General features: G+C 35.9%; 1 protein-coding gene and 1 pseudogene across 6 annotated transcripts in view; one reads left to right on the top strand and one right to left on the bottom strand.

The window, feature by feature from the left end:
- Positions 1 to 13,474, bottom strand: part of Lrif1 (ligand dependent nuclear receptor interacting factor 1) — a 21,409-nt gene extending 7,935 nt beyond the window's left edge. The window contains exons 1-4 of one of the 6 annotated variants that reach the window (XM_047559468.1): positions 11,358 to 11,393; positions 11,072 to 11,113; positions 1,983 to 3,489; positions 587 to 859 (exon numbers count right to left, since the gene is read on the bottom strand). In XM_047559468.1, coding sequence (XP_047415424.1) covers positions 587 to 859; positions 1,983 to 3,489; positions 11,072 to 11,088 — 1,797 coding nt within the window. In that variant the 5' untranslated portion in view covers positions 11,089 to 11,113; positions 11,358 to 11,393. Of the gene's footprint in view, positions 1 to 586; positions 860 to 1,982; positions 3,490 to 10,513; positions 10,544 to 11,071; positions 11,114 to 11,357; positions 11,394 to 12,648; positions 12,931 to 13,084 lie in introns of those variants that run through there. The other 5 variants (XM_047559463.1, XM_047559487.1, XM_047559479.1 and 2 more) reach the window with 5 other exon arrangements.
- LOC124991012 (40S ribosomal protein SA-like) lies at positions 13,196 to 21,018 on the top strand (annotated as a pseudogene).

Genomic DNA, 21,018 nt, shown 5'->3' with positions numbered 1-21,018 from the left:
CTCTATAGACCTACCACCAAAATACAATAGTGAAGTGCCTGAGAAATAGTTGATTTATTTTTTTCCCCTTTCCTTTGCACAGTAGACACATATGGAAGGAAGCTTTTCACTGGACAAGGTTGAGGCTCAGAATACTAGATGATGATGATATATTCATAAGCAGAAGGACAATAGGTAAAGCTATAGGACATTTCTTTTCATTCTTATTGACCGCGTAAGTTGTTTACAATATATTAAGAGGATTACTGCAATGAACATCTGCATGCCTATATTTTCCACTACACTTGGATTATTTCCTTTAGCTAAGTCTTCAGAATAAGATAATCAGTTGAAATGCTAAGGCCATATCCTTGTATTACAATGGGGAAAAAAAAGACAGTAGGGGAATAAAAGTACTTAACGGGATAGATTTTTATCTATGCATATATGGTTCTTTTAAACATTGTTTGGGTATAATACATATATTAGCAAATTTGGTAACAATCACCACTCATACCAGTGCACAAAGCTAAAAACCAAATTAATAATAAACAATACATTCGCGTATCTTTGTAGTACCTACAAGGGACACTTTAAGACCTATTACCTGTTTTCTTTCTTCTTCCTTCACCACAAACTCCTTCTCGGTGTTAATTCTACTCTTCACCACACTGCTAAAGGAATCAAAACTTTTTCCAGAGTGCAAATGATCAGGAATTCGAGTAAGGCACACTTGCAAATCTTTAGTGATACCAAATATCTTTTTAAATTCAGCATCATTCTTCAGACATGACGCCTTAACATTGCTTTCTTGAGAAACTTTCCTGTCGTTTCTTTCTTGAGAAACTTTTCCTAATGTTGATGCCATTTCATTCTGTATCTGGAATTAAGAAAACACAAACAATACTACTAATTACTCAAGTTATTAGACTAGCAACTAAGAGATTATTTAATCTTTCGTAAAATAAGACATCATGCTTTAAGGGTTTGCATTACCTTTACCTTACCACCCACACTCAAAATGCTGATTAACTAAATAAAATCTAAAACCACTGCTCTACAATTTCTACTTTTAACTTGTTGCAGTAAAAAAGTAACAGGTAGTCCATTCTCACGCAACTGAAATGAGAAGACTAATAACAACTTGAAAAATAATCTATGCAACATTATTTAGAAATTAGTCTTCTGTGTACTTATCATTCACCTCCTTACATTTTTGAAGTTCAATGGATTCTTACTGAAGGGGAGAAATACTGACATTGTAAAGTAGACCTCTAAGTAAACAAGGAAAACGTGGGTACAAATATATAGTAAGCATACAAACATTTATATCTTAAGAACAGAGGGTAACTAGTGGATAAGTTGGGCAACTGCATGAGGAGTCAGAGAGAAGGGCTAAAAAAGGGAAAACTTGTTTACCAAAAAAAACAAAACAAAACAAAGCAAAAAACCCACCACCAAAGAATTGATAAAATCCTATTTCCACAATTGACTGAAAGATACTGACTAGTCCTATCCCACCGTTTCCACATTAAAAAAAAAAAAAAAAACTGAATATTTCTCTATCTTCTCTCTCTCACACACACATGCCCAAAAAACCCAGCTCCTATATACATGTTGATCTCTTCGTATATGAAAAAGTGGCTACTATATATATATATATATATATATATATATATGTATACACACAATTTTACTAATTTTTGAAGTCATATAATCCTTCCCCAACTCTTCTAAAACTTGCTGTTCTGCCATTTTTTTTTTTTTTTTCTTTTTGGTTTGTTTTTGTTTTGAAGAGTTGGCATCCAAATGATTCAAGATACTGCTTGGACTTGCCTAATTGTACTCCTGCTGAAATAGTATTTACTCAGATGAGAGTTTTGACTTAAGCATATGCATGATGGGACAGGAGGGGGTGAAAGAAGTATATAACTTTGAGAATTAAGAAAGAAAAATTTTCCACATAGATATATAAAAAGAATACCCTGACATGGGAAAATTACCTTTGATTCTTGGTCTCTGAAAACATACTGTTGTGAAGTAACAGTTGTTGCATCAACAGAGGAACTTATTTTCTCTATGCTCTGGATCGTATTTCCTTTTCTGGGGGCATTCTGTCCTGTACTAAATCCACCTGGAAAGACTGGCTTTGTGAATAAAGTCTTACTCTGTTTTAGGTAGTAACTGGATTGGTTCATGTTATATGGGTTTGTGGTAGAAAGAGATGATTTTTCGACCTTTTTATTCTTCTCTGCACTTAGGTTAATCATGGAAGCAAGCTGGGTATTTGAAAGTGATTTTGTCTCCATCTGGAAAGATTTACTTTTAGCCAAAACAATATTTACAACCTCTCTGGATATTTCTGTGACTGGACTTGAACTTACTACCTGTGATGTGTTTTTTCTCACTGGAATATCAGGAGAAACAGAATTCTGATGGTCAATTTGTGATGGCAAAATATCTGTTCCCTTTTTAGCCAACAGATAGACTTTCCCATTAAACATAACCAAAGCATTATCTTTAATTGGCACACTTATGGATTGTGTCCCACTAGGACTGATGGCACTCAATGGTGGTATATTTATAGTATTATCTCCCAAATTTTTCCTATCTACAAAAGTTTTTAAAATCTTTGAAGCCACATTATTTGAAGACTTAACAGGAACAAGAGATGGAGTACAAGGCTGTAGATTTTCTTGAAATATCCATTTCACTGGAGCAGCTTGAGAATGCTGACCACCTTTTAATTGTGTCTCTGCAGCAACATTCGATGGAATTTGTGTGGTATTTAGTATCATTGGCTTTGCTATTTCTTTAACAGGTTTTGGATAAATATTTTGAAAGTTCTTGGTAACTACATTTTTCACTGTATTTACAGGAGATACATAAATAACTGTTGGTATTTGGGAGGCCTCAACTGTTCCTGAGGTACTTGTGGTTGCAGCTGCAAATATCTTTTGCTGAACTGAAGGAGGCAATGATGATGCAGGTACAGATTTCACTTCAGCATGGGCTGGAATTTGTAAATGATGCCCGGAAGGCAATACTGGAGACTTCACAGTCATTGGAAGATTCGGGGTTTTGACTACAATATAAGATGAATCATTTTGTGTTGAGGGAGGAACAGCAAATGTTTGCATGGTGAGTCCATCAATTTTCACACCATGACTCTTAACTTTAGAAACTGATGAAGTAAAATTTTCAGTTCCCACAGAAGTAACTCTACCTTTTTCTGCTGTATCTACTGTTCTTGTAAGAAAATACTTTGAAGAACTGGCTGGCTGAAAAATGGGCAATTGAACTGATGCACTTGTGGAAGAGCTGGAAATCTGAGTCTGAAAAGTAACTTGAACTGGTTTTCCTGTATTCCCTTTCAAAGCATCAGACATGACTGAAGATTGAACTAGTGGAATAAGATTTCCAGAAGAATTAGGAATTGGAAGTAATTGCAGAAGATTTTTTCCATCCGAGCCAATCGTCTGAACTACTTGATACATGCAGCCTGAAACACTTAAAAGAACATTTTGAGTAAATAAATACAACATACTACATGGTATATACATTTTATTTTAAAACATATTTGCAAAAATTATTTGAAACTAATAAAATATAAATAATATGTAATTTCTAATTTTGAGTTTTCAAAGTGAAATATCTCATAATTAGGCGATAGGTATGAGATATTAACATTTTTTTCTCAAAGCAGAGATTTCTAAGGTTTTACCCTGTATGATATAATGCCACTAGAATAGACTCCTTGAACTATTAGCATTATCTCTTCTCCTTTTCCTTAAATTCTTTCCTCTTCTTTACTTTTACTAGCAGGATTCTCATTTCCACCTCTACTTATGTTTACTCTTTTATTCTCACTCTTTTCTTTCAAATCTGTTCTATCCTCTTCCCACTGACAATCACAAGTTCGAGTGTCAACCATTTTTCTTTTCCTTAAGACATCTCACATAGTGATACGTTAGTATGCCACATTTTGTACTGTAAAGTTAACTGGGTTACTCATGTAGGAACTGTTTTCTCCTTTGATTTTGTTGCAGTACATTTGAGGTTTGATGCTAAATAGTCCACTGTCCTTATACTACCTTAATTATCAACTGTCTATCAACTCATCTGTATAATACTATGGCAATTTTAGCTGAACAATTTTTAATTAAGGTAGAACAGACTGGAAATCATAACAGTCTTTGTAACTAAGCCAATTCTGATTCTCACAGATTGTTAGATTTTAAGAAAAGTCAATATACACTAAATTTTCACATAATCAACTATTTGGTGATTACCTGAATTTAGACATCTCAAGTTATTTATACCTAAAATCATCTTTTAGTTCCTGAAACATATTGAGCTCTCCTGGTCTCCAGGGCCATCCCACAAGCTATCATTCTACCTAAGAACTCCTCCCTATCACACAGCTCAAGAATCAGCACAAATGATACTTTTCAAGAGATACATTCTCTGGTCAACTTAACTATCCTTGTCCTTCCTTCATAATTAATCTATAATATTATATCAACTAATTCCCTTTGACACAGGATGTTATGTATAAGTGTTTTCATATCTATAGACTGTCTCTCATGCTAAATTATAACAATATGAGTAAGAGTCTATTTGGCTTTCATATAATGAATGAAAAAATCAGAAGGACATTTTGTGATATGAAAATTATATGATATCCAAATTTCAGTATCTATAGATTCTTATTATTACCCAAAGTCAGGTTTTATATTTTGTACATGGCTACTTTCATGCTACAATGATACAGCTGAGTAGCTACAGTAGAGATCTATGGTTCTCAAAGCCTAAAATATTTATTATGTGGCTCTATAAGAAAAGTGTTTGCTGGCTCCCCAGCTACACCAACTTGTAATCCCTTAAGCTACTGTGTAAATGGATATGTATAGGCAATTATCATTAAAAAGGCTGTATTTGAAAGAGTACAAAAATGCTTGCTGTTTGTTAAAATATTCTCTTCCCAAGTCTTTCAGTTTTCTTTGCTAACTCTTCCTCTTTTCTTCCTATTCTGTAATCTTTTCTATGTTTCTTTTATATAAATTACTTTGATTAATAAAACACCATTTATGTATCAACAATTCTCATATTTATATCTATACCTCCTTTGAGATGCAGGCTTATTATATATCTTCTCCCTGACATTTTCTTCAGAATCTTAAAGGCTCCTAAAACAACATGGCTAGATAATCTCTGTCCATCAAAACCCTCAAAATTCCTTGTTATCTCTTAGGCACCTAAGTCGAAGCACATAAATCTTGTTTTCTCATTCCTTGTATCTAATTCATCAGAAATTCCATTGATACCATTGCTTAAATTTCCCATATCTGTTAAAATTCTTTCCAAATCAACTGTTGCCACTCTAAGCTAAGGAAATATCATCTCTGGCTTAGACTACTCCAGCAGCTTCAAATTTCTTTTTCCCTTTGGTCGTAGATATCCTCTCTCTTTTAGGTCCACTGGGCACACTAAAACTGGTCCTTCCCAGCTTAAAACATTTCTAGTGGCTTCCCATTATAACTAGAATGGTAGAAAGAAAACCATTACTTCTGATGCAAAGAAAGAAGCCAAAGGAAGAGAGAATTTGAAGAAATTGGGCAATTATACTGAAAGTTTCTGAGAGTCCAGAAACAATAAGGATGATGTTCACTGGAGGAAAGACTGGCAAGAAGCTAAAGGAGAAGTGGAGTTAAGGAGATCTTTCTTTTTTATTTATTATTTTTTTAAGGTTAGATGAACCAAAGCATATGTAAATGCTCATATGAACCAGTTAAGAGAAATTAATAAGTAAGAGGGAAAAAAGATGATTATTAAGGAGTCATGAAATAGGAACCAGAAGACAGGTAGAAGAATTAAAATTTATAGCAGAAGAAATGTCTCCATCTATTGAAACTAAAAGAAAGGTTAGGTATACTTGCAGGTAAGGTACATAACTTTGGTGTCAAAAAGTTGCAATTGTGATCTAATAGCTTTTACTTTCATCATGAAAAAGGATATGACATCATCTACTAGGAATAACAGGAATAAGAGAAAACACAGGAGAGATTTGAGGCGAATCAAACATTTGAAACACTCTTTGTGAAAGAATAAGTGGACCATAGGAAATAGAGTTGTCAGGTAGTGTTGATGGCTGAGGGAGGCAGGTCGTAATTATGAATTTGTAGTACTACTAATCTTTACTCTTGTGAAATTTTCTTTCTCTCACTACACATAAGCAAAGAGAAAGCATACTGCTGAATTTATCCAGGATGGGGGTGACTTCAGCAGGGTACAGCAAAACCTGAAGAGGAGCAAAAGAATTCAAAATATTGATACGAGATGTTAAAATGGTAAAACAGAATCTAAACTGCATACAAAGGAAATGAGAGAATAAAAGATTAAAATATAAAGAAAAAAAGGAATGGTTAAGACTAGAGGGCCATATAAAGTTAAAGTAGTCATAGTGAAGAAGTATAGCTCAGTGGTAGAGCAACAGCATGCTCAATCTTCAGCACAAAACAAACAACCCAAAAGTCACAATGGGAGCATTTAAACAAGTAAGCTAGGATCTGATTAGAAGCCAGGATGCCCAAATCAATAATTTTGTAGATGCGGCAATTTCATCTGAAAACATGGACGACAGAAGTGAATGGCCACGACAGAATGGAAAAAAAAATAACTGGAAAAAAGATCTCCATCAAAGGACCAGCTGACAAAGAGATTATCCATAGAGATGTTGAAGTCATGCAGGATTAGAAAGAAGATTATGAGCTAGATTCCGAGTTCAATGGCAGGAAGCTGGTAGATACAGTTAATGAGCCACAATTAAACTGATATTCCAGAAAGTTGTCTTGAGACCCACTCTTTTGCAGTCTATTTTCTAGTCTACAATTCTATTTAAACCTCATTCTCAAATATTACCAAATGTTTTTACAATTAAGTCTGTCTATCCTCATCCCCTACACCTACATGCTCTCTGTTGCCAACTGACATTGGTCAATTACACTTTCATCTTGAAACTCTTCTTTTTCCTTTTGGGTTTCCAATGTGTTCAATTTGTTTCTCTTGACTTTCTTAGCACTCCCTTCCTTATTCATTTTTCTGCATTTTAAGTATTCAACCATGACTATTCATTTGCCAAAGTATAGTTTTTGACCCTGTTTTTTTTTTTTTTTTTTTTTTTTTGCTTCAAGACATACTTTCTTAAAGACTGCAACAATTTTCATGGTTTCAACAATTCCCCTCAACTACTTCCTTTGTCATACTGACTTCTATACCCTTTTATTCCTATACCCAGTATTTACCTGTTTCACATTTGTAATGCCTTATAAAACACTTTCATTTTAATACCATCATTTAAAATTCAACAAGTTAAAATTAATCTCTATTGAAAACTAGCACTTTATGCTACCTTCCAACCATATGGCAAACACTATATGCCAGATCATATAGGCTATAAATCCCTAGTCATCTGGCTTATTGTTACTAGCCTTTTATTGCTTTAGTTGCCTGTAGCACTTTGCATTTACACTTACAAAATAAACACTACAGAAATGTATACTGAATAAATCACCAAGTCTATAGTTTTCTACTTTTTAACAGATTGCATTCATCTTTTCTTTTTTCACCATTCCAACTTCTACCATCTAGATTAAAACTCATCATCTTGTGTCTAGCACTCTTCTATCTCATCTCTCTTTTGCTTTGATGTTTAAGCTAGTCTTTCTGGTTGCAATTACTATTGACTAGTATGTATACTACAATAAATTGTTTTCACCCTGTTGACTTGTGCTCAAAGTTTCAATGTTCATCATACCAACCCAGTTTGACACAAAAATCTACAATCTAGCCTCCACCAATCTTTCAAACGGTCCTACCTACAACTTCTCTATATGAAATCTCTGTTCTAAGCAGAGATTTTTTTTTTTTTTTTTGCTATTCTGAGTATGCTAGAAACTTATTCATTGTAAGCATTCTTTAATTTTGTTCTTCTCCAACTACATTCAATATGTTCAACATCCATCTGCTTCACAAAGTACCAGGTGCCAGTCATTCACACTCACATTTTCTTTCAACTTTGGAATCACTGAAACACTTCTACTGATGCAATTGATGCTGGAAGTTATGTAATACCTTCTTTATTGCCTTTTCTCTACTAGCTGTTTTTTAAAAATGAATATTTCCCCCAGCAACACTGAAATTCCCTAAGGTTAGAGACTATATCAATGACTTTGCAGTTGTTCTTCAACTACCAAGCACAATAAATCCTTAAAAAATATTATGTAAACAATGATGCGGTTCTTTCCAGTCATGATTTCAACTCAACTATCTCAATGCTTTTTACTGTTTAGTATCGTTTGGTATAATTATACACTTCATTTATCAGTAAAATCTACCTACCAAACTAGAAGCTTCAAGAGAGCAGAACCTATGACTTTACAATTATTTGTGTAAGAGCAAACATGTTTTAACTGAGATGGTATTTCAACAAATTACAGAGATTTCTGATGCCTCCGATACTACATTAGATGGCCTCTACATTTCTGCTTTTGCAAAAAAATTCTGACTATTGCAAAAACTATTTTCAAATCTAATTATTAGACTCCCCCATTCTCCCTCCATAAAAAGACAGAAAATGCAGCTTCCTCCAAGTCTACATATCAGTAAAGATTCACACAATCTACCAGACACCATAAATTCCTCAAAGGTAGGTTATTCTATTAATAACTACATCCTCTGCACATAAAAGAGCAAATGGACATTACAGGTAATAAGGTTAGCTGAACTGAATCCTCCAAATTGTAATTTTAAAAATCCCTAATTTCCTGGCAATAAAATAAATGGATTCTAAGTACTAAACTGAAATGCAGAAATTTAAGCAGAGAAGTGATAAATTAGGATAAAATTCATACTCTTTCAACCAATATTCTCTTTTTTCCATATCTAGAAGAAACATTCCATTAAGAGGTTAACTAACTAAAACTACAAAGATGCTATTTTCTTAAAGATCATATTCTTCTGGATGATTGAACCAAAACTAGAATCAGATTCTACATCCCATGTTCTCACTTGGTCACTTAAAAAGAATCAGCAAAACATTAACTACTACATTACAGTGAGACTTTAAGACAGGACTATATTAGACTGTTGGCTTCTAATCCTGACTCTTTCACATAGTCGCTGACTAAAAATTTACTTAACCTCTTCAAATCTCTATTTATTAATTTGTTAAATGGGGAAAATAAGGATAGCTATAAGAAGAGAATGTAAAAACCACCTGGGAGCATATAGTTATCACCTTCCATTAAATTCTGGAAGTGATCTCCAAAAATAAGGTAAAAGTCTTATGGAAACTAACCAAAAGGCCTATTAAGCAGGTCGCTGTGGTGCACACCTGCAGTTCCTGCTACTTGAGAAGTTGAGATGGGAGGATCACTTGAGCCAAGGAGTTCAAGAATATCCTGAGCAACCTAGTGAGAACCCATTTCAAAAGAAAAAAAAAGGGGGACCTATTAAACATACTGACAATATTATAGAACTGTGAACACTTTTTAAATATTCTAATATTGGTATGACATACATATGCAAATGGGATGATAAAAATTTTGAAGTCTAATGAACGTTTTTATATATTTTTACAAAATACATTTTTTCAACTGCTAGGAAACCCTTTTCTATCTTACTATCTATAACATTAAGTACATACTTAATGTAATATATGTAAATACTTGTTATATACAATAACATGTCACATATTATGTACATAACAGATATAAGTTGTCATTAAGTCTACTTCTCATAGCCCAACAAGGCAGGTACTGTCATTAACACTTCATAGTTGAAAATGTGAGGAGGTTAGAAATAGTAAACTTACACAGAATTACATGCTCTTCTTGAACAATCCTATCCACTTTCTGTATTTACTTTAGCATAACAGAGCCCCAAAATTAAATGTATTGACCAACAGATTAATGACAGATTTGTTAGTCTGTATAGTTTATTTCTCCCTTCCCCATCTCACGTGCTCATACAAAAGTAAAAATAAAACTCACACAACCAAATGTGCACTGAACTGAAAGTGAAACATTATCTTTCTAACCAAACAAAGACCCCTGTTGAGGACACCAATTATAGCTGGAAATCAAAGGGTTAAGAGAGGACAGAAGCTAACTACCAATCACATGACATACTAATTCCTATTACTGTGGAATGTATAATCACAGTCTTATAATATCTCTAAACTGATGACTCCTAATTTTGTATTTTCAGCTTTTATCCTGCGGGGGTTTCAGAGTCAAATGTCTTTCTGACTGCTTTCTTTGTGTATTCTTCATCTCAGTTAATTTACCAATATATACCCAGAAAACTGGCACTATCATTGATCTCACTTTCCTCATGGCAATCGCTAACAAGGTCTGCTTATTTCCCATTCTACTACTTTGAATCCAACCCTCTACTATACACCATCTAGTTCAGGTATCCTCAGAATCTCTGAAAAGATTTCTTAAGTAAAATCCTTATACATGGATCTTACCTCCAAATCTATACTGCCATCAGTTATGTAAAATATACACCTAAACACGTCAATCCTTCTCGTAAAAATCTCTAAACAATCTCCAATGGATGAAAAACAACCTCTTCAGCATGGCAAACCAACTCTTCAAGAGTGTTCTACTTACCCTGTTCATAACAGAAAATCAAGTAAATTGTTAGAAACTAACCATACTGGTTATTTGCCAATTTTATCTGGGCATATCCTGTATTTCTCTTTAACTGGATAGCTGAAACTTCTGTTTCCTAACTTGGATGCTTCTGAAACTCTTTTAACTCCTTGCTCTATGCCCTGACAGCCCCTTGTGCATAATGCTATCAAAAAATTTATACATTGGCTTCTCCTCAACCCCCTCACCCAACTATTAGGTTTTCATGGGAATGGCTAATAGCCTATTTTTTAGTCTCCCAATCTAGCACATAGTAGGTACTCAATGCAAACCTAGTACATGGGTACTATCTCAAATATTTTCCAGATTTTTCCTTTGCACTTGTAAGATTAAATTTGGGTTTACATATTAAATCTGGATGAATTACATACTTCGAACGATAAAACATTCCATATCACATTACTGATATTGTCCTATAAAGGAAAAGAGCAATAACTCAAGAAAAATTCAAACTTCAAAAATTAAGAAAATCAGTCATTTTATGAACAGATGATTTAGCAGCATCAAAATTATTACCACAAATAACTAAATTTCCATTAAACTAAAATAGATGACATTAATCATTATTTACAGAATTATATTTGGACATCATGCATGCTGTTATTCACAAAACAGACTAGAATCAAATATGCACCCAATAAATGAAGTACCAAATACCTTCAGAAAAAGTTGGCGAATATTCCAAATGTAATGTAAAAATCTCAACAATTTAAAGAAATAAATGCATGTAAATATGAAAAAAACAATGCATAAACCAATGAGTTAATGAGCTTGAAGTGACTTATGAATGTAACCAAAATACAATTCAATTGGCAATGATTTTTAAAGTCAAAAAATAAAAGGATTAGAAACTGGATTAAAAAGTTCAAGTACACAATAAATATCTTTAAAATATCTCAATCTTATTCCTGGTATTGAAAAGTAATGCAATTCTAAAATGAACTGTCTACAAGTTAAGTTGAGCCACCATTTGGCTCTAAATACTACAACAAGGTAAGAATAATTAAACAATCGTTGGGAAACAATTCTACTACTGCATCTATATACAGAGCATTATCTCTGCACCTTCCCCCAAACTTCCACAAAAAAAAAAAAAAAACAAAAAAAAAAACTGTATATACACAAAACCTTTTATGATTTGCAAGACAACGGTTCTTTCCAGGTTGTTCTTTAATATTGTTCTAGCTCAGTACTTATAACCATTTCCTTTTATAATACTGTGCATACTTTTAAAGAATTACCATTAAGCAAGGTAGTAATCCTATGCCCTGGACTAAAATATATGCAGAATTAAAGCTGTATTCACATAACAAAGACAACTAACATTTTAATAGTGCCTCACTCTTTTTTTTACACTATTTTATATGTACTTTCTTAATTCTTAAAAATATCTCTAGAAGCTATTATTTACAAATTGGAAACTGAGGCACTTGAATTCAAAGCTGGGATTAACACCAGGTGGCTGATTTCTTAAAACACAAATCCCCTTTTATGAGTTTTGTATCTTATGCCCTACTCTTCATTTTCATTCTGGAGACCTATTAATATTATTCTCACACTTAAAATACACTATCTATGGTATATACAAGTCAAAACTTTAGTTAATATTTTGTTGTTGCCACTTAATATTGAATGCAAATTTTTAAATATACTGCTATTGATAATCAATTTTGCTAAGTCTACAAAAATGTCTTTCTACACACACATATATACATATAAACACACATCCTGCACTCTCCGCCCGTCAACTACAGTTCTTCTATATAGACATTCAATGATGTCGCAATCTCAACCTGCTTCAAAGCCGCTGTACCAAAGTACTGGTTTTACATGAGAATTTCTCTTTACTTTCCTCTCTTCATATAAAGCTATTATTTGAAAATTTAAAAAATTCTATTTCCTTGTCCTAGAACAAGTTTTCTTCGATTTTATATCCTTCCTTTCTCACTCGTTTAAAAGGCGACTACTCTCGCTGAAGGTCCAGCGCCCCCAAGACTGCACTTGCTAATCCACGCCGCCAGCGTGTCTTCCTGCCTGCGCACGAGAATCTTCCAGAAGGATTTGGTCACACAAGTGCGTCGGCCATGTTGACTCGCCTCTCCCGTGGAGATCTACTCTGTGCGCCTATGAAACGCGAGACGCTGGAGTCCTGCGGAACCGGGGCAGGGCTGACTGCGTCAGGCTCCCGGGAGGTTTTACGTTTCCGGGAGGGGCGCGCTCGGAAGGCTCCAGCGCCGGCGACGAGCGCTCTCCGCTGGAGTGGCCCACTCGGTGGGGTCGACTCCGGTGCACTGCGCAGCGTCGGGAAACGACGGCGCCCTCGACAGCCTGCCTAGAGACCGGGCGAGGGGCGGGCGCGTGGAGGGTTCGAAACCGGTACTTACCAATGCGAGGCGCTGCCTGAATTTTCCTCTGTGGGTTTCAGGAAGACCCTCTGTAGATTATTGGACATTTTAGAGGGCGGGGAAGGGACAGATCATCCAGGAAAGTGGGGGATGTGGGGCCCAGGTTCTCAAGGGAGCGAGAATCAGACCGAGAGAATGTTGGGCTGCAGTTGCTTCGCAGCAATTGTGAGGGGTTCGATGCGGAACGGAGGGAGAGCGAAGGCTCGGAAGAGGGCGTATCCCCAGGCTTCGGAGAGAGGTGGCGCAGCCACCCACAAACCGGAAGGCTCCGCGCGGTGACTGCGCCCTCCCAACCTCTCTCAGAAAATCGGTACAAGTCTCCGCCCCAAAGCTACGTCATCGCTCCAGAGCCCACCGAAGCGGGAGAGGAAGGTGTGGCTTTAGTGGCACCGCCCCCAACAGGGCCGGGTCAGCGGGGACGACAGCGTCAACTTGGCTCTGCCGCCCCGCCCACCGAATCTGCTAGCCCGAGCGAAGCGCTGGCCTGCGGCATCCGGGATCGTCACGTCCGGTTACCAAGGCGACTGGCTCTCTAAGGCTCCGCCCTTATAGTGCGATCCAATCGCGAGGGAAGTTTGCCATCTCTTCTTCCGGATCAAAGAACGAAACGCAAAAGAAAATTCTCCATACGCCTACGCAAAATAAAATATTTCCGGGGTCAATCGTAAATTTTGTGTCATTGCGCTGCTGGCATAGTTTTCATATCTTGCCAGTGTTTCCAAAGACTAAGGTGAGCTTTTTGGAGTCATCGTGCACTAGTGGTGTGAGAAAATTTTCGGCATCTGCCTATGCCTACCAGTGTTTTGTTACCAGTTCCCTGAAAGTCTCTCCCCCACCCTTTTTTGACTATTTTCCTCTAGACTCATTTAACCCCTTCCTCCACTTATGGGTTTATGCCTCAGTCAAAAGTGTTACTACCATATAGACGATTCCTTAACTCTCGAAAAGTTCCGTTCTTTATATAAGTTTTTTTTTTTTTTGTCACTTTTATTTGAATCTCCAGAGAACCACTTTTCAGAAGTTTCTGGAATACTGTGGTTAAGTAACAGCGTAATGGTTAATGGGTAGAAATTATAGTTCAGTTGGGTCTGGAAAGACGTGGGAGGGGTGGTTTCAAAGATACAGTTTCCTTGGATGTGGGCAATTCCTATGAAAATTGGCACTGCTCAAATTTAGGAGACTAAATGAAGTAGCCAATTTGAAGTTTCACTTTGTGATTTTAAAATGGAGTTATTTATTCCTGTAACTCTGTAAGGAAATAATGATTAAGAACTTCATGTCCACATATAGTGAGAAATAATACTTGCTAACTTCTGTTCACTCTGTTGAAGTTTAGCTTCAACTATATAGAATTTATCCATAATTGACTCTTGTATCTTTCAGTCATGTATGTCCCATGCTGAAGAGGGGGTAGAGTGGTGAGCCCTTAATGTTGCTGTGGATTTGGTCATCTATCTGTGAAAACAAACTTACTTGAAAGAGTGCCCATTCCTGCTTGTTATATTTTTTTCACTTACCTTTCATTTCTTACCATTTACTTCTTATATTCATCACCACTCCCTATAAAGAAGATTGTCACAGGAAGGGTTTCCTGGGAAGCAGACTCTTAGGATGGACTTGGGTATGCAGGAAGTTTATTAGAGATCAATATCTGTGGAAATAAAGGTAAGGAAGCAAAAGGCAGAGTGAGAAGCTAGACTTTGATCCTCAATCTCAGCAAAGGCCTTAACCTGTCCCACATAGAAACTAAAACTGGAATGAACTTAAGAAGTTTTATCCAGTAGGGGTGATAGGAATGGGCTTTTATGATCAGTTACTGTTTGAAGACTGTGACAAAGAATTTATGCCCTTGGAGAAGAAGGATCTCTTTAGTCATAGCAATTATTCAAAAAGACTGATTGATAAGGCATGTCTGTGGGCAGCACTCCCAGCAGCTGGGAGAATAAGACCTTCATTACTTAAGAGAGTTCCAGGAGGTGTATGACAGCAACCTCCATAGTCATTAAACCACTCATATAGCCATTTATTGCAATTGATGCTGTGTATCTCATACTTATTAAGAATCTTCACTCAACAACACTGTTAATTATTCCCCCACTCAATGCCATTGGCAATTTTCTTTCCTTCATTTCTTCCTACCTTTTTATCTACACCCCCTCAGGGTCCTTTGAAGATTCATCCTTCTCAATCATTAAATAAGGGAGTTCCTTAAATTTTGATTATTGATCTTATTTTCTCAAACTGTCCTGCCTGCCCAGGTGATTTCACACATGCCAGTGAGCTTTAGTTACTTCCTTTACACACTATTATTCTACCAAAAACCAAAATAACAGTATGTACTGGACACTATCCTAAATGCTTCACAAATATTAAGTTATTTACTCCCAAATAATAAAAATTATTACATACGGATGAAGAAACTACTTACAGACATGGCAGATAACTTTACAGAGATTATACCACTTCTGAGAGTTGGAGATAGTTTCCAAATCCAGGCTGTCTGTTTGAAGATTCTTCACACTTTACTACTATGTTATGCCACTATTTGACTCATAAATTTAAGTCTCCACTTCTTATTCTATGAGATTTGTAGTTGGATATTTAAGTGCATTGTTGAAATCTTTTGGAATTCTTTAAAGCCTCTTCAAATAAAACATGCTCAAAACCAAACATAAATTTCACCCATCCACATTACACTTTGCTTTTTCAATGCTAACTCTAGAAAGAAAAACACAGTATCCTATTAAAACTGGTGTCACACTTTTTTTCCTGCAAGTATATGTACTGCCAAAGTGAGTGCCAGGCATTATTCTTAACACTCCCTCTTTTTGTTCCAAAATATATAATCCATCAGGTTTTAGCTTAAATATCTTACAGGTCTGCTTTTTATCTATGTCACTACTACTCTGGACCAAGATTACTTGGACTTAGTGAAACTTGAACTGATATTATTATATGTAAAAATGTTTCCTCCAAATGCTATACCCATAGATACCTTTTGAAACCACAAATCTGATTCTGTTGTCCCGCTACATAAAAAATCATTAATATTCCCATTGCTTTGGGATATAGGAAAAACTACTCAATTCTAATCAAGTTGTTGAATTAGCATAAACCACTGTCCCCTTTAGTAATGAAAGAAAGAGAAGTTTTGATTTTAGAAATCAATGAATGCTTTGGTGAAAATAAATGCAGGATTGTGTCAGCCAGTTTTGCTTGTTCACTACTTCATTCACTCTACAAAACTGCCAACTGCTTACAAATAAGCATTTTGAATTATATCAATATGATCCTTCACAAAAAATTAAACATAAAGCTTTTCTTAGGGTAATTACTTTATGGAGTTAAAGTGAGTTGGTATGACTACTAGTCATTCTTTGGTATCCTTGAGATATATACCTTGTCTGCTAATTTGGGAAAGGCAAATCAGGACTTAAAATTCTTCCTTTTCCTAAAAGATATTAGTACAGAGTAGGGAATACTCAAGCAAAATCATGAGCCAACAAGACAATATAGGTGGACATATTGATTACAGTTACTCTAAAAAGAAAGAAAACAAAATGGCATACCCTGTGAAACAGAATAATTAGGTTAGACAAAGTTTAAAAAAAAAACACTATTAAAAGTAGTGTGCCAGGTGCGGTGGCACAAGCCTGTAATCTCAGCTGCTTGGGAGGCTGAGACAGGAGAATTGCCAGTTCAAAGCCAGTCTCAGCAACTCACTGAACCCCTAAGCAACTTAGTGTGACCCTGTCTCTAAATAAAATATTTTTTTAAAGTTCTGGGGATGTTGCTCAGTGGTTAAGCACCCCTGGATTCAATCCCTAGGACCAAAACAAATTGTATTTGTAAGGATACAGGGATTACATTAGTTATGTGAAACAAAATTATAAATATGAAAATTAAAATAATTGAATTAAAAAATATTGGGTAAACAGTACAAATGAAGACAGAGAATGAATTTAGTCTTTCAAAGAAATTCATTTAGAATAAATCTTCCAATTGGCAATGAAAAGAATACAGAAATAGAAAATATGAAAGGTGAAACAGAAAAAGACAGAAAATAAAGTAACATCTGGATAAAAAATATAAATAGTAAAGAAAACACTTGAAATAATGTGTAAAAGTTCTCAGAGGTAAAGAAAGGTGAAAATATTAGATTTAAGAGGTTTTAAAAACACCAAATAGTAAAGTTAAATTCATGCTCTGATTAGCTATAGTTGAATTTAATAATATAACAAGCAAAAAGAAAACTTTTAAAGAGAAAAAGAGCATATCACCTCCAGAGGAAAAATAACCAGATTGATGTCATATTTCCCAAAAGCAATGCTTTTTTTTTTAAAAGACAATTTTGAAATGACAATATGTTTTCATGTATTAAAGAAAAAGGCCTTTGGTTTTTTAAAAAACTGGCCAAATGTTTGGTTTCAATCAATTGTCATTCCAATGTAAGGATATAGTAAAATGTTCTCAGGCAGACAATATTTCACAAAGTTTGTAATACAAATACTCTGGAAACTTTAAAGGAAATAATCAAATCAGTAGACAGAAATTCATGAGATAGTTCAAGAGATATTGGAAATAAGTAATCAAAATCCTTATAGTATTTATTATTGTTTAAGGTGGAAGGAGTTCAATAAATAAAAAAGTAAAATGCTTCCAGAGCAACCCAACACTTAAATTCAAGACCTAGGTTTTCCAATACTGTGTTACTAGCCACATTTACCAATTTACATAGTGAAAACTAAAAGTTTACTTTTTTCAGTTCCTTCAGTCATCTATCGAATGTTCAGTGACTGATTTGCCATCATTACAGAAAGTTTTAATGGATGACTGTTCTAGTCCACATGGCATGTGTAAAGGGATGAGGGTGAGACCAAGAAGCAATTAGAGCATATTAAAATATAACTTCTGTCAGATAAAAGATGCAGCAATAAGCCTACAAACACCATGGGTAAACAAGCATGAATAAATATCTTAAGCCAACCATCATAAAAGCATGAATAGAATATAATACATTCAAACTGCAGAAAAAACTATATTCTATAGAAGGCATAATATTAAGTGAGACAAGAAACATATTATTGGGCAAATGTAAAATGAAATAAAGTTATTAATATAACAATGTCTATAATAACAGCACAGAAAAAATATATACGCATGTTTTAGTCAGCTTTCTGGCTGCTGTGACTAAAGGACCCAACCAGAACAATTGTAGAGGAGGAAAAGTTTGTTTGTGGGCTCACAGTTTCAGAGGTCTTTGTACATAGAAGGCCAGCTCCATTCCCTGGGGCTTAAGGTGAGGATGAATATCATGGCAAAAAGTGTGGTGAAGGGAAGCAGCTCACATCATGATCAGAAAGCAGAGAAAGAGAGTCTCCACTCACCAGATACAAATATGTACCCAAAACCATGCCCCAATTCCTCCCTCATCCAGTCACAGCCTACCACTTCAGTTACCACTTAGTTAATCCCTATCAGGGGATTAAATGCTGGTTAAGACTCTTACAACCCCATCATTTCTCCTCTGAACCTTCTTGCATTGTCTCACATGTGAGCTTTTGGGGGACACCTCATATCCAAACCATAACAACCCAGAAAAATGAATGAAAAAGAAACTGGAAGTTGGACAAGATGGTGCACCCCTGTAGTTCTTGTGACTCAGGAGCCTGAGGCAGGAGGATTGCAAGTTCAAGGCCAGTCTCAGTGTCTTAGTGAGAGCCTCAGCTCTCAGATTCTGTCTCAACACAAAAAGTAAAAAGGACTAGGGATGTAGTTCGGTAGTAAAATGCCTCTGGGTTCAATACCCAGTACCACAAAAACAAATTGGTGAAAAACTTCAAACAAGAAAATACAACCTTTTCATTTTATAAAATAACTTCACAGCATATTAAGGAACAACTTACAGAAAAGAACACATTAACATGTCTAAAAGTGTATAGAATTATTTTACACTGACTTCTGAGAAATTAACAGCTGAAGCAGACAAAAAGGCATAGATACAAATATATATATAAACAATATTATATAAACAATATAAATATTATATAAAAATATAATAAACCATATCAAGTTATTAGGTATGTAAACTATCCTCACTGGTAGTTTTAGCATGCATAGAATAGATTTAAGAATGAGCTGTGTAATAAGCTACTAAGGAGCACTCAGTAAGTTCTGATCAGTGTCATTCAGACTATGCTTTTCAAACTATATAGCAAACTAGCAGTTCAGATTATAAAGAATAACTTTAGAGCAATTAATTAATTAATTAATTAATTTATTTATACATACATACTGGGGATTGAACTCAGGGGTATTTTATCACCTACTGACATTCCCAGTCTTTTTAATTTTTATTTTGAGACAGGGTTTCACTAAGTTTCTGAGTGTCTCCCTAAGTTGCCCAGGCTGGTCTCAAACTTGCAATCCTCCTACCTCAGCCTCTTGAGTCACTGTGATTACAACTAAGTGCCAACTGCTCATCTGCTTTATACATATTTCAAAACTAAGTGATCCATTGATGAATTACTGTGGACTGGAGCTGAAGTAATAATGAAAATCTAGTGACTTAAATATATTTGTCTTAAATAAGAATGTCAAAAAACAAATGCATTAGGCACTCAAATTCAGTTGTAGTGAAAAAAAGCAACAGAGAAAATGAAAGGAAACAAGAAAATAAATGAAATAGCTGGGTGGGTGGTGCAGGCCTGTCTGCACTTGAGAAGCTGAGGCAAAAGGATGGCAAGTTGTAGACCAGCCTCAGCAACATAGGGAGAGTCTGTTTCAAAATAAAAAATAAAAAGAATGGAGATGTAGCTCAGTGGCTAAAGAACCCCTGGGCTCAATCCCCACTACACACACACACACACACACACACACACACACACACAATATAAAAAAGAAAATGAAGAAAATTACCAAGACCATAAGTGGATTCTTTGACAAGATAAATAATAGATACATCTTTAGCAAGATAGATTAAGACTTTCCCCACTACCCAGGGAGGGGTCCATACGGCATTGTTCTTGATTCCTGTTGTAACTTAAAGGGAAACTGTCACAATTTCGGAGCCCTTGATATCCTGCAAATGAAGGAAGAGGATGTCCTCAAATTCCTTACATCAGCAAGCCACTTAGTTGGCACCAACCTTGATTTCCAGATGCAACAATAATCTACAAAAGGAAAAGTGATGGCATCTACATCATAAACCGGAAGAGGACCTGGGAGAAGCTTCTGCTGGTAGCTCATACCATTGTTCCATTGGAAACCCTGCTGTTGTCAGTGTCATATATAGGAATACTGGCCAGCAGCCTGTGCTGAAGTTTGCTACTGCCTAATGCTGGCCACTTCATTCCTCAGATCCAGGCAACCTTCCAGAAATCTCATCTTCTGGTGGTTACTGATCTCAGGGCTGACCACAAGCCTCTTACAGAAGCATCTTATGTCAATCTGCCCACCATTGCTCTGTGTAACACAGACTCTTCTCTGTGCTATGTGGACATTGCCATTCTGTGCAACAATAAGGGAGCTCATTCTGTGGGTCCGATGTGTGGATGCTGGCCTGAGAAGTTCTGCACATGTGTGGCACCATTTCCCGTGAACACCCGTGGGAGGTTATGCCTGATCTCAACTTTTACAGAGATCCTGAAGAGAATGAAAAGGAAAAGCAGGCTGCTGCTGAAAAAGCTGTGACCAAGGAGGAATTTCAGGGTGAATGGCCTGCTCCAGCTCCCGAGTTCACTGCTACTCAATTTGAGGTTGCAGACTGGTCTGAAGGTATGCAGGCGCCCTCTGGGTCTATCCAGCATTTCCCTACTGAAGACTGGAGTGCCCAGCCGGCCACTGAACACTGGTCTGCAGCTCCCACTGCTCAGGCTACTGCGTGGGTAGGAACAACCACGGAGTGGTCTTGA

Source organism: Sciurus carolinensis, chromosome 1, assembly GCF_902686445.1.
Source record: "Sciurus carolinensis chromosome 1, mSciCar1.2, whole genome shotgun sequence".
In the NCBI taxonomy this organism is placed as follows: domain Eukaryota; kingdom Metazoa; phylum Chordata; class Mammalia; order Rodentia; family Sciuridae; genus Sciurus; species Sciurus carolinensis.
This window is presented reverse-complemented; position numbering and strand designations above follow the sequence as displayed.